Here is a 14,642-nt window from a genome sequence, read left to right on the forward strand (position 1 = left end):
TTTATAAATTTTCCAGGTTGGAAAATTTGGAGCTTGGAAAACGGAGCCTGTTTCTTCACCTCCACTTGTGCTGATGTCACCACTGGAAGTCTGGATATTTTAATATGCATTATGGAGGTGTGCAACCACATGAGATTTAATATCCAGGATGTGAAATGCAGTTTTATATTGCACAGAGATTGGAATTTATTATGCTGAACAGTGATTTACACCAGGGGAGATCTTCGGTAAGTGGGAACTGTTCCTATGATTCCCACCCCCTTTTAATTGTATGCAGTCTGATTCCAAATTACTGATTCAGTTCAAGAGGAATTATGTTTTTGTCAAATAACTGTGGCATGAACAAAATGAAATAAATAAAATACACTTTTGTACCCTGGGATTTTCTGTGTTCTCTCTTGCCCACTAAGATTTCCAAATGGTCATGTCCATGTTTAGTGGTAGATATTCCCACACAGTGGTCACAATCTTGTGTGTAGAACCCAGAATAATGACTTTGCCCTAGGAAAAGCTTCCCTGAAGCCCCCAATGGACGAACGAGAAGTTCAGGAAAACCACTTCCGGTTTGCCCGTTTGGGCATTTTTTTCACCTACCAATAGTGGTGGGTTCATACTTGTGTGGCCCAGTGAGCTGTACCAGGTATGAATCCACTGATTTTCCACTATTTTGTTCCGGTGTCTGTGTGGAAGAAGCCCTCAGCTGTGTTTTGGATGAAGAATAAAGGTCAGCATTAAGAGAAGAGCGGGCGGGACATGGAGACGCCCTTAAAAAAATAGCTGAAAATCAGTGGGCTCATACAAGTGCGGCTTTCTGGACCACAGTGAAAGAAAGAAAAAAGAAGCTGAAAGGGATGGATAGAGATTGCATCATCTAGTGAAGCTGTGCAATAAACTATAGCTAAGGGATGCTTATAAAAACGCCCCACAAGGACAAATAAAGCAGTTTTGGTGAGTAAATAAAAAAAGAAAAAAAAAGAGAAAGGAACTCACCTCTGCTTACCAAGCTTCAGAAAGCCCTGTGTGCATGCGCAGGGGGCAGCGCTTGGTCTGTGTGTGCTTGCGGGGGAGAGGGAAGGGTTATGGGCACGTGCACACGTGCTAGCACCCACCCACACCCGTGGCATGCAAACCAAGAAAGGTTCGCCATCTCTGCTTTATAAAGATAGTAACTCCCTTTTGCTGGATATATTCAAGCAGAGAATAAACATCTATCATAAGTGCTATGATTCCTGCAGTGGATGCCTAATTGGGTATCATGATCTCGGTAGTCCTAACTCATTTGATATTAAGGTTTTAATATCAGCAACGGGTTTACAGACTGAGTGACCATCCTAGCATGGTTCTACTTTACGCCTTTGACACAAAAGATATAATAGAAATGCTTTAAGTCAAGCCAATCCAGCCCTTTGTTCCCAACCAGAGGATTGGCCAACCGGAAGCCCAATGGAGATTCCAAGAAGAGCAAGAGAGAGTGCTCTTCTTGGAACCTCCATGGTTCCAATCCCTCTCATAAGATACTCATGAGACATCAACCGCTCCAGCTGCATTTAGCTGCCTTCCACCAATATAGCAATCTGTGTATCTTCCATAAATTTCTCCAACGTCTTTGGAACACCTTCAGGGATTACCAGGAAAAAAAATGCATTGTAAATCTGATTTAAAAACCGAAACAAAGTTGAAACAAGAGCAGCTTTATTCTGGCGTGGTTACCTCCCACAAGTTCTTCAATTCTAAACACTAATGTCATTCATCAGTACAAGCATGTTAAGAACCTCACGGAGATGTGCACTGGGCCACACAGATAAAATAATCATGCAAGAAAAGCAAGTAGGGGAGAATTTTGTTTAAAAGCCTATTTTTAAAGAAAGAAATTAAGGCCTCCATTAATGTCATGGGACAGCCCACAGTGATTCTTATCCCAAGATAGCCACTTTACAACTTAAGCAGTTGTTGGGCTTCACATTTCCCAGTGTGATGCAGGGCAAGAGAGTCATTGTTCCTTCCAAATCTTCCCTCTCTAGTTCCTTTGTCACCTACCTGCAGGGGACAAAAAAGCAGGCTGAGTTGTCCCCAAAAATAGGACAGAATTGGAGTCCAGAGGCAGAATGGCTGGAAAGAGAGTGCCTTTAACCATAACACTTGGTCACAACTTCAAGATGTGTGGACTTTTAACTCCTAGAATTATCCAGCCAGCCAGGTTGAAGTTGACACATTTTAAAGATGCCCAGATTGAAAAATGCTGGTCTAGATTGTATGGTGACAACTGCATTGTGTTTCCCCTTCTACTTTGTCTATTTTGAAAGACAAGGGGCTAAGGAAGCCCCGACAAGAGTGAGAATCCAGGAAACCAACTAAAAAAAACAACTCTATAGGAAGCAAGAGGTCAAGCAGTTGTAATTAATAGACTCAGATAGTTTTTGAAAGGGAAGATATGAGAAACATTTTTAGGCCCTCCTCAATAAGGGCCGGGACCTGCAAAGCTGTTACACATTCGCAAAAAACTAGAAAATAATGGAAACCATTCTTAGAAACCAGTAGGACTGGACTTTTCATTATCAGGGAAAACCAGAATACAAAGCAACCACAACATTTGTGTCTATTTTCTTTTACACTTGAAATGGCCATTTCTGACACGTGCTATTTTAGGATTTAGGAAATTGATCAGTGCAAAGTGAGGTAATTCTGGTATGCCAGCTTTAAAATGGGGAGAGGAGAGGAATTAAACTAAGCGCCGTCTCTTGCAGTCTCTCCCCATGTCGTCTTCTAAGGGGTCTCCACTGCAGCCCAATGGTGAGACCATATTCAGCAGAGGGTCTTCAGAAGCACGGCCAAAGAGAGACAGCAACAAAGCCACACCATAGCCAGTGGCTCTTTCTCCCTAGAGGCAAAGAAAAAGGCATCTCAGGTGGCTAGTTTTTGAGCCCAAACACACACACAAACACACACCAGGACAAAGCTCTGAAAGGTGATGCTAAATGTCAGAGCATTTGCACTTAGGACCAAAATCCCCACTGTCACTTGATCATAATTCAGGCATCTGACAACCAGAATGTATTTACAACGGTTGTGGCATCCCAGGGACATGTGACCACCATTTGCAACCTTCCCAGCCAGGTTCTAGCAAGCAAATTCAATTGGGGAAGCCAGATTTGCTTAGACACCATTCATTTAACAACTTCAGTGACTCATTTAACAACCGTGGCAAAAGAAAAGGCTTGTAGAACAGGGCAGAACTCATGTAACAACCGCCTTGCTTAGCAATGGAAATTTGGTTGCCAAATGCAGTCGCACATCTAGGACAGTGAGGGCAAACCTGTGGCACGGGTGCCACAGGTGGCAGGCAGAGCCATGTCTGCTGGCACACGAGCCGTTGCCCTAGCTCAGCTCTAATGTGTATGCCGGCCAGCTGATTTTTGGCTCGCACAGAGGCTCTGGGAGGATGTTTTTGGCTTCCAGAGAGTCTCATGTGGGAGGGCATTTTAACCCTCCACCGGCTCCAGGGAAGCCTTTGGAACCTGGGGAGGGTGAACCATGAGCCTACTGGGCCCACGAGAAGTTAGGAAACAGATAATTTCCGGGGTTCCAGAGAGCCTCTGGGGGGGGGGGGGGAAGGAAAACTGTTTTTGCCCTCCCCAGGCATTGAATTCTGGGTGTGGGCACTTGCACATGCGCGATAGCATGCTTGCACGCTCTTTCAGCACCGGAGGAAAAAACGGTTCACCATCACTGATCTAGGACTATCTGTATCACATTCCAAAAGCTATTTTCAAGTCTTTAAAGCAATGGAATATTCTCAATGTAATATACCGGAAGGCCATTAGGGGGCCACTATAGGACCGGGAACAAGGTAGCCTGTGATTGGCTGAACCGTTCGACAGCTGATTATGAATAGGAGCTGTCAAACGGTGTCGGCGTTCTTCTAGTCAGGGTTTAAGTTACAAGCTGTTGTTAATCATTGAATCAATCAAAGCCTCCTCAGTTATTACACCATTCAAGAGAAAAGCCTAAAATTCAATGCCAGTTATGATTTGAATGTATAAATTTTGGTTTCCACATAACCCTCAAGGTCATAGATGAAACCAGTTGTCTGGCGGGCCCCAGGGGAAGAGCCTTCTCTGTGGCGGCCCCGGCCATCTGGAATCAACTCCCCCCAGAGATCAGAACTGCCCCCACCCTCCTTATCTTTCGTAAATTGCTCAAGACCTATCTATATCACCAGACACGGGGAAATAAAGACATCTCTTACATAGTTTATGTATGGTGTGCTTGTGTTGTATGATTTTTAAATGACGGGTTTTTTGATACTTTTAAAATATTAGATTTGTTACATTGTATATACTGTTGTTGTTATTGATGTGAGCCACCCCGAGTCTGCGGAGAGGGCTGGCATACAAATCTAATAAATAATAATAATAATAATAATAATAATAATAATAATAATAATAATAACCTACTCCAGCCATCTCACCCAGAATCATGAAATCACATAGCAAGACTATATATTGGTTAGATAAAAATAATGGAGAAAAACAAATGGGAAAAAAGTTACAGTGGGCCTAACATTACAGGGAAACAAAACATCCCGTGTTTTACCATAATTGAAAGCAACAAACATTTATGGGGCAGGAAAATGTTTTCCCCAAGGTCATAAATAACTGGGACAAAAATGCAGCACACACAGCATAAAAAACAAACAAACCCTCTTTACTCACCGCATGGACGGGAGCTGCGATGTCTATGTGGACCCAAACACCAGGCCAATCAAACCCGATGTGTGAAGCAATAAAAAGGCCAGCACAGGAGCTGGGAGAGTTATCCCGATCCTGAAGAAAAACAAACAAGTTCATTTCAGTCTGCTCTGGAACCGCAGTTCCCAACCTTTGTGGCAATGGCTGGGGGGGGGGGGGGGGGCAGGGGAACCAGGCCATGTGAGTGTGGCAGGCAAGTCGAGCTGTGTACGCATCAGTAGTGGGCTGCTGCATGGACGGTCCAGTGCACAGTCCCGGTTGGAAAAATGGAGATGCGCCACGCAACTCAGCGTTCTCCATGCGTGCACGCACACTCTGGTGTGAGATTCAGCTTCTGCGCATGTGCAGGAAGTGAAATCTCATGCGAAGACACTCTTGCACATGATATTTTGCTGATTTTTTGCCTCTGGACATGTGAGGAAGCAAAGAAATCACCCAAAATTGGTGAGATCTTGCGCTCGCGTGATTAGAAACATAGAAACACAGACGGCAGAAAAAGACCTCATGGTCCATCTAGTCTGCCCTTATACTATTTCCTGTATTTTATCTTACAATGGATATATGTTTATCCCAGGCATATTTAAATTCAGTTACTGTGGATTTATCTACGTCTGCTGGAAGTTTGTTCCAAGGATCTACTACTCTTTCAGTAAAATAATATTTTCTCATGTTGCTTTTGATCTTTCCCCCAACTAACTTCAGATTGTGTCCCCTTGTTCTTGTGTTCACTTTCCTATTAAAAACACTTCCCTCCTGGACCTTATTTAACCCTTTCACATATTTAAATGTTTCTATCATGTCCCCCCTGATAAGTCTTTCCTGATACGTTTTATGCTTAAGACCTTCCACCATTCCTGTAGTCCGTCTTTGGACCCGTTCAATTTTGTCAATATCTTTTTGTAGGTGAGGTCTCCAGAACTGAACACAGTATTCCAAATGTGGTCTCACCAGCGCTCTATATAGCGGGATCATAATCTCCCTCTTCCTGCTTGTTATACCTCTAGCTATGCAGCCAAGCATCCTACTTTCTATGTTTCTTTCTATGTTTCTACTTGCTTTTCCTACCACCTGACTGCACTGTTCACCCATTTTGACACTGCCAGAAATCACTACCCCTAAATCCTTTTCTTCTGAAGTTTTTGCTAACACAGAACTGCCAATACAATACTCAGATCAAATTTAACATCAAATTTAAAACCAAGACGGGGTATTTGCAGAGATGAGTAAATGATACCGCTGGGTGATGTTACCAGGCAAATGCATTGAACTGCACACTGGGATGAGAGAACGGGAGTGTGCAATCTCAGCATTTTCAGGACGCTGACATCATTCTGCCATCTCTGCAAAATGCTACAGCTCGCTGTGGTTTCTAGAGCAGGTGCACAGAAAAATCCCATTTTCAGTGGCTGTTTTGTTTCAAAATCCTTCCGGCGGTGTAGTTGGAGATCTGGAATATTTTTTTTCCAAATCTCCCCCTCCCCTGCCATGTTCCTGGTTGACCTCATACGTCGCCTAAAACACGATCTAAGTATTGCCCACAAGATCATATGCTGCAACGTTCTATCTGTCAATGACTATTTCAGCTTCAACCACAACAACACAAGAGCACGCAACAGATTCAAACTTAATATTAACCACTCCAAACTTGACTGTAAAAAATATGACTTCAGCAACCAAGTTGTCGAAGCGTGGAACTCGTTACCTGACTCAGTAGTGTCAACCTCTAACCCCCCAACATTTTCCCCTTAGACTATCCACGATTGACCTCTCCAGGTTTCTTAGAGGTCAGTAAGGGGCGTGCATAAGTGCACCAGTGTGCCTTCCGTCCCCTGTCCAATTGTCTCTCCTTATCTCATTTATCTTTTCTTCCTTTCTAATATGTTCATCTATACTTTTATATCTTTTCTTCTATTCTTTTCTTTACTTATATTATTACGTATCTTTCTCTTCAATGTGTATTATGTAATACACAAATACACAAATAAATAAAATAATCTGTTTTTTAGGTGCTGGTTAGCCCAAACTAATAGAGGATGGATGAAACAGTTGTTTTCAAAACTAACCATGTGAAAACAAAAAAAACATGCTGTAAAAAAACCCACAGAGGGCAGAAAACAGCCTGGCAGCTGACAATGAGGCAAGGATTATAAATGGATAAATGATAAAATTATTATAAATCGAGCCAACCTACTGCCACTGAGTTCTTCATGTCAGCTACAGCGGAGGTAAATTCACTAAAATGGAGCTCTGGGCAATAGACGAGGGGGTGAACCAGATCACCACAGTTCCTGCCTGCTTTGATACAGGCCTGTTCCCACTCTTCGTTATTGGTGAGGACGGCTGCGTGGTACTTCCCCGTGGCGATTCCCTAGAAGGGGTAGAAGGGCAACATATAAAAAGCAGAAGATATCCGAGTGTGTACTTAGAAGTGTTTAAGCAAAATTGGATTTAATTTTTAATTTAACTTTTAAGCCGTCCAACTCCTTGAGGACTCTGGGTGGTGTATAGTCATAAATACTGTATTTTTCGAGTATAAGACACAGCTAAAAGAGGCTGATAATTTGGGTGTGTCTTATACTCTCAATGTAGCTGCCCCCTGCCCCCAGCCCTAACTAGCTGCTAACAACTTCCCAGCTAGTAAGAACAAAATGTTATTCTGAATGACAGAATATGACCTATAATATGTTGGTTATGACCTATAAAGCCCTTCATGGCACCGGACCAGATTATCTCAGGGACCGCCTTCTGCTGCACGAATACCAGCGACCAGTTAGGTCCCACAGAGTGGGTCTTCTCCGGGTCCCGTCAACTAAACAATGCCGCTTGGTGGGACCCAGGGGAAGAGCCTTCTCTGTGGCGGCCCCGGCCCTCTGGAACCAACTCCCCCCAGAGATTAGAATTGCCCCCACCCTCCTTGCCTTTTGTAAGCTGCTTAAAACCCACCTCTGCCACCAGGCATGGGGGAATTGAGATACTCTTTCCCCCTAGGCCTTACAATTTTATGCATGGTATGTCTGTACGTATGTTTGGTTTTTATAATAATGGGTTTTTAACTGTTTTTAGTATTGGATTATTATTATATGCTGTTTTATTACTGTTGTTAGCCGCCCCGAGTCTGCGGAGAGGGGTGGCATACAAATCCAATAAATAAATAAATAAAAAATAAATAAAATAAATATGAAATTTTACTTACAATACACAACTAACAATTCCCCCCTACTTCCTCCTGCCATTATTCTCTTGATAGTAAGTTTTGGAATGGAATGGAATGGCGTGGAATGGAATGGAATAGAATTCTTTATTGGCCAAGGATGATTGGACACACAAGGAATTTATCTTTGGTGCACATGCTCTCAGTTTTTGCATGTGTGGAAGAACCTTAGGTTGTTGGTGAGTCTGGTGAGTCTCTCAGGAAGTTGATTCTATCCTTTTTCACCTCCACTCTTGCTTGAGTGGAGTGTCACAAGGATCTCCCCCCAAACCCCACAAGCTTAAAGCAGAACGGAGGCGAGCAATGCTATCTATGCGTTCCCCGACTGTACCTGAGCACCTGTGAGAGTGGCCATGTCAAGAATGATGTCGGCCCCAAGGTCTTTGCAAGCGTAGGAGACGCCGTCGGCAAGTACCAGGCGCCCCTCAGCATCGGTATTGTTGATTTCCACAGTTCTTGGAAAGAGGCAAAAAATAACATTAGCATTTAGACTTATATACCGCTTCACAGTGCTTTATAGCCCTCTCTAAGCAGTTCACAGAGAGTAAGCATATTTCCCCCAACAATGTGGGTCCTCATTTTACTGATCTTGGAAAGATAGGAGGCTGAGTCAACCTTGAGCCTATTGAGATTCGAACTGCGAAATTGCTGGCAGCCGGTGATCAGCAAAAGTAGCTTGTAGTACTGCATTCTAACCACTGCACCACCAAGGCTCTTACAAAAGGGGAATAACTAAAAAGGTGGGGTATTTATTTTATTTATTTATTTATGTATTTATTGGATTTGTATGCCGCCCCTCTCCGCAGACTCAGGGCACCTAACAACAGTAATAAAACAGCATATAATAATAATCCAATACTAAAAACAGTTAAAAACCCATTATTATAAAAATCAAACATACATACAGATATACCATACATAAAATTGTAAAGGCCTAGGGGGAAAGAGTATCTCAATTCCCCCATGCCTGGCGGCAGAGGTGGGTTTTAAGCAGCTTACGAAAGGCAAGGAGGGTGGGGGCAATTCTAATCTCTGGGGGGAGTTGGTTCCAGAGGGCCGGGGCCGCCACAGAGAAGGCTCTTCCCCTGGGTCCCACCAAGCGACATTGTTTAGTTGACGGGACCCGGAGAAGACCCACTCTGTGGGACCTAACTGGTCGCTGGGATTCATGCAGCAGAAGGCGGTCCCTGAGATAATTTGGTCCGGTGCCATGAAGGGCTTTATAGGTCATAACCAACACTTTGAATTGTGACCAGAAACTGTTCATTTATATACAACCATCACCCAATGTAGTGTTAACTTTCCTACACTAATTTAATAGGGTTCCTTTCTTGTGCTAAGCAGTGTTTAAGAGTGACAGAATATTTATTTATGAGATTTAAAGGTCGCTTGACCTGAGTATTATTCTGGGCAGCTTACATTAAAAATAGAAAATAGATCAAAAAGAAGAAAGTCCCATGTACCGGAGCAAAGACATTCCCATCATAAACATGACTTTGCAAACATCCTACCCCAAGCATGGGAGAACAATAAAGTTGTCAAAGATTTTTAGAACATCATTAGGGTGGCAACAGAGTGGGGCGGTGGCCTAAAGTTGGAGTTCTCCCCTAACAATCTGAAGGCTGTGAGTTCAATCTTAGGTAGAAGAAGATATTTCTCTCTCTGGGTACAATGAGAATATATCTACTGCAAACTCGCATTGGCAACAAGAAGGGCATCCAGCCAGTAAACACTTAGCTCCATTCAGTTGCCCCAAGTCCACCCCAATGCAAGGGATAATGGGGTCTTTAAAAGACAAAAGAATTAGTGTGGCAACTATATGGGTTTATATCAGTGGTTCTCAACCTTTAGGTTGGGACAAATTTCCCATGGTGTTAGGAACTAAAGCTTCTATCTTGGTGCCTTGGAACATATTTTTGCAATCCAACCAATCAGGTGTTTACAATGGGTGTCCCTCTGATCTTCCTGCCAATCAGCTTAAAGCTCTGTTGAGAGAATTGGCGCTAGACTTATGGTTGGGTGTCACCACAACATGAGGAACTATACTGCTCAAAAAAAATAAAGGGAACACTCAAATAACACATTCCCCACCCCTTGCCTATGTAATTTTGTGCATGATATGTATGTATTCTATCTATTAGGTCCCCCCCCCCTTTTTAGATTTTGTAATGTAAAACTGCTATTTTAGATTTTAATTATTAGATTTGTTACCATGTATTGTTTTTATCACTGTTGTGAGCCGCCCCGAGTCTACGGAGAGGGGCGGCATACAAATCTAATAAATAATAATAAATAATAAATAATCCTAGATCTGAATGAATGAAATATTCTCATTGAATTCTTTGTTTTGTGCAAAGTTGAATGTGCACAACAGCATGGGAAATGGATTGTCAATCAGTGTTGCTTCCTAAGTGGACAGTTTGATTTCACAGAAGTTTGATTTACTTGGAGTTATATTGTGTTAAGTGTTCCCTTTATTTTTTTGAGCAGTGTATATTAAGGTGTCATGGCATTAGAAAGGTTGAGAATCACTGATTTATATGGTAATTTTGTTCGAGAGGATCTCCATTGAGAGGTACTGACGGCATTGTTTGATAAAAGGAACATGGGCCCCTTCCATTATTTGTCCAAGTAGAACAACCAGAAAAGCAAAATTTAAAGATTGATGTGAGGGGGGAAAAAGATTTCCAATCCTCCCTCCCTCCTTCCTTCCTTTAGCCTGATGTTTTTAACCCTGGTGAGTTCTGAAGGGAACCTAAGAAAATTAAATAATCACAAAATGAAAACTAGAAAGCAGATGGAAAATTTATTTAATGAAGCAGCTGAGGTGGTGAGCGGATTAAACTTACTTTCCTGAGTAAAGAACATGAATGTCATCAGGTCTTGTGGCATTTGGTCCGACGGAATTCTCAGCCAAGCAAAACACAGCGTGAAGATTGTCTTTAAAGCCCTGTTACAGAAGAAAAAGGAGACAGCAAATGATGGATGAATGAGTTCAACCAGCATCTCTCTAGGACAGTGTTTCCCAATCTTGGCAACTTGAAGATATCTGGACTTCAACTCCCAGAATTCCCCAGCCAGCAAATGCAGATATCTTCAGCGACCTGCAGAATTTCACTTACTTGTTTCACAGTGGCCTTGAAGGCACCCAAAATAGCAGCAGCCCCACCACAATCTCGTTTCATTCCAGGCATTGTTGTCTAGTGAAATAAAAAGCAGAAAAAGCATTTATCTCAAAGCCACCGAGGGCAAAATATCCTTAGCTAACAGCTGCACGAACTTCTTCTCAAAAGGGAAATGCAATAGGTTCGGTGAAACGTCCTCCAACTCAAGGTAGCAGATGTGATCCGAAGACAACATTCCCATCTCTTCATTCCATGCCTCTCCTTCCTTGTCAAAATTTAGTCTGAAATGGTAAGGTTATATATAAAACCTAATATGTGATGCTGCTACATATTTAACCAACTAATGTCAGTTAGTCATCCATTATTCCTTTGGTTTATATGTGAAGACGTAGATGTGAGTTAAGGGAAAGGAGAGCATTTCTTGGAGTCCATTTAACTCAGGTGTTGGTTATTACCTATAAAGCCCTATATGGCTTAGCATCAGATTATTTATGGGACTGTCTCCTGCCTCACACGTCCCAGCGACCGATCAGAGCCTACAGAATTGGCCTTCTCCAGGTCCTGTCAACCAAGCAATTCCGGCTGGCGGGGGCTGCGGAGAAGGGCCTTCTCTGTGGTGGCTCCAGTTCTCTGGAATCAACTCCCTCCAGAGATTTGTATGGCCCCCACCCTCCTGGCCTTCCGAAAGGCCTTAAAAACGTAGCTCTGCCGCCAGACCTGGGACTGTTGACCGTTATACTCTGCTCTGGCCAGTAGTAACGAGTGATGTATAAATGTTTTAATATTGTGTTGTGAGTGAGCCTAGATCAACTTTGATAATGTCGGAGGATGAGGAAGATAAGCCAGGCCTGTCTGGGTACTGTTATGCCGGGCTTCACGTTAAGAGCCCCAATTAAGTCAGAAATGTAAATTCAAACACACACTGTTGTAAAGAAAACAGAAAAGCCCTTTATCCAAAATAAAGCTGTGCACACACTTTAAACTGAGCAAATTACAGATAACAGTCCTTGAAAGTTGTGCGAACAAAAACTAGCAAAGCAGATAAAAGCAGCTGTGGAAGCGTCACAACCAGACCTCTTCCATTCAGTTCCCAAGTTTTTACTTTGCTGTGAAATATCCCCAAGAGTCTGTGAAAAACCAGGAACAAAATGCAAACACGACGTCCCCTTCTCCAAATGGATAATCTCTCACACGCACTCTCTGCAATGCTGGCAATTTATCAGCAGCCCCATTAGCCTAACTGCCCCAGTCACAGGTGTTCTCCCTTATCTTCGACGATACCTATGCAGTTGGTCCCTTCTAGCCATGAGCCTGCGCATTCTGGCATCTATCCACCGATCCTCAGATTCCGAGTTCGATGATCCACTAATGGGCTCATTAACTAATGGGATGGCTGCATCCATCTCTCTATCTGATGATTCTTCTTCTTTCCCAGCAAGGAATCATCACTGTCCAAAGCTGATGGCAGTAAGACAAGTCTCTGGGAACCTGAGGACTTCTCCTAAGCCAACATCCAAATTCCCCATTGCAGGAGCTGGCCCAGAGCGAACCACAACAGGTACACTAGGCCCATGACTTGCCAGCCGATGCAGAGGGTAAAGAGGAGTCGGACAAAGCTGAAGAGGTGGCAGAGGTGTTATTGCAGACTGCTTCCGAATCGGAAGAGGAAGGATGTTAGAGACAATGATCCCCCTGCTGGATCCTAGATTTAGAAGACTTCAGAGCAGACAGGAGAAACTTTACAGGAAAAAGACGTAATCTGTACTGTGTAACTCATGTGTTGCCTCGTTATGAGTTTTAATCAGGGTTTTAGAATTATATATATTTTTTCTTGACTGCTTCTTATTTTTATTTGTAATTTTATATGATACTTTTATATTGTTGTAAACAGCCCTGAATCCCTCGGGATTGGGCAATATAGAAGTCAAATTAAACAAACAAACAAACAAACAAACAAACAAACAAACAAACAGAGTTGCTTATTCATCACAATGTAGCTGCCATAGCATAATGTTAGGATAGGATTTGATATCTGCACTTCTGACATAAATGCCTCATACGCTCCGACTTCATTAGCCAGAACTGGACTGTACATAAAGGTCACATAGTGAGTCTGCATTTCTGGTAAAATCTGCTTAAGGAAGTGACTGGCCATAAAACGATTCAGTGGCTCTCCTCGAATAACAAGAATGTGTCAACAGGAAAAGAACTGTGTGATCAAAAGACGCAATTTACATTCCCTGGGGTAAACAGGACGAAGGCTGTGCTAAAAGACCTTGCTTTTTGGTAAACAGGAGATAGCCGTATTAACAACAAAGGGGCCCAGGAAATTGGCCATGAGAGACGTTTGTTCAGTAGAAACTAGTTACTTGCCATATGGAGATAGGAAGGACTCGGAAGTTGTGTCATGTTTCAGAGTTATGTTATTGGATGTTTGTATATCACTTGACATGTACGTATAATCACTCCCATTTGCATATGCCCCCCAATAAAAGGAGGTGCACAGCTCAATACTGTGTCATTTCACCTGGAGAGAAATGTGTCCAAGTTTTCTTTCTAGGATTCGCTTTCGTGAGTGACCCCACACGGCTGGGTTGCTCTAAGCCCCTCTGAAGACCTTGTTCCTTTCAGGGGCTTTGCAGCACCTCAGTATAAAAGAGTGGGAGTCTGGGTAAATGTTTGTAGAGTTGCAACTTGTCAATAATGGGGGTTGATTTCTATGTGCTTCAATAAATCTGCTCAGAAAATCCTGGCCTTCTGCTCTCAAAAGCCTCCTTGCCTAAAATGCCGAGACATCTGGTAAGCTGCTAGTCCTAATTTGATGTATTGAGGATTTATCTAAAAGGGGAATGCAATGATTTAACCTTTGACACGCTCCCCCGGAGTAATTATTCAGAGGCTTCAGGTTGGAATGCCATGTAGGGCAAGAATCCCAGCGACTGATAAGGTCCCACAGAGTTGGCCTTCTCCGGGGTCCCGTTGACTAAACAATGTCGTCTGGCAGGACCCAGGGGAAGAGCCTTCTCTGTGGTGGCCCCGGCCCTCTGGAATCAACTCCCCCCGGAGATTAGAACCACCCCCACCCTCCTTGCCTTTCGCAAGCTACTCCAAACTCACCTATGTCGTCAGGCATGGGGTAACTGAGTTCCCCCTAGGCCAGGGGTAGGGAACGTTGGCTCTTCTATGACTTGTGGACTTCAACTCCCAGAATTCCTGAGCCAATCATGCTAGCTCAGGAATTCTGGGAGTTGAAGTCCACAAGTCACAGAAGAGCCAACGTTCCCTACCCCTGCCCTAGGCTATGGTAGATTTGTGTATGGTATGACTGAGTTGTATGGTTTTAATAATGGGTTTTTAATGTGCTTTTTTAACATAACAGTCTACAGAGAGGGGCGGCATACAAATCCAATCAATCAATCAATCAATCTTGGATTTGTGATATTGTATTTTGTTGTGAGCCGCTCCGAGTCCCTGGAGAGAAGCGGCATACAAATCTAATAAATTATTATTATTATTATTATTATTTTTATTACAGAGATATACCAAGCTGCTTAGAGA

At 43.0% G+C, this 14,642-nt stretch overlaps 1 protein-coding gene across 1 annotated transcript in view; it reads right to left on the minus strand.

The window, feature by feature from the left end:
* Nucleotides 1-1,675: 1,675 nt before the first annotated feature.
* NPEPL1 (aminopeptidase like 1) overlaps nt 1,676-14,642 on the minus strand; it is a 29,375-nt gene continuing 16,408 nt past the window's right edge. Inside the window, exons 7-12 of the mRNA XM_070744548.1 lie at nt 11,082-11,159; nt 10,809-10,909; nt 8,291-8,414; nt 6,940-7,116; nt 4,713-4,823; nt 1,676-2,878 (exon numbers count right to left, since the gene is read on the minus strand). Of these exons, the coding sequence (XP_070600649.1) occupies nt 2,720-2,878; nt 4,713-4,823; nt 6,940-7,116; nt 8,291-8,414; nt 10,809-10,909; nt 11,082-11,159 (750 nt within the window). The 3' untranslated portion in view covers nt 1,676-2,719. The remainder of the gene's footprint in view (nt 2,879-4,712; nt 4,824-6,939; nt 7,117-8,290; nt 8,415-10,808; nt 10,910-11,081; nt 11,160-14,642) is intronic.

The sequence above is a fragment of the Erythrolamprus reginae genome, chromosome 3 (genome assembly GCF_031021105.1).
Source record: "Erythrolamprus reginae isolate rEryReg1 chromosome 3, rEryReg1.hap1, whole genome shotgun sequence".
NCBI lineage: Eukaryota > Metazoa > Chordata > Lepidosauria > Squamata > Dipsadidae > Erythrolamprus > Erythrolamprus reginae.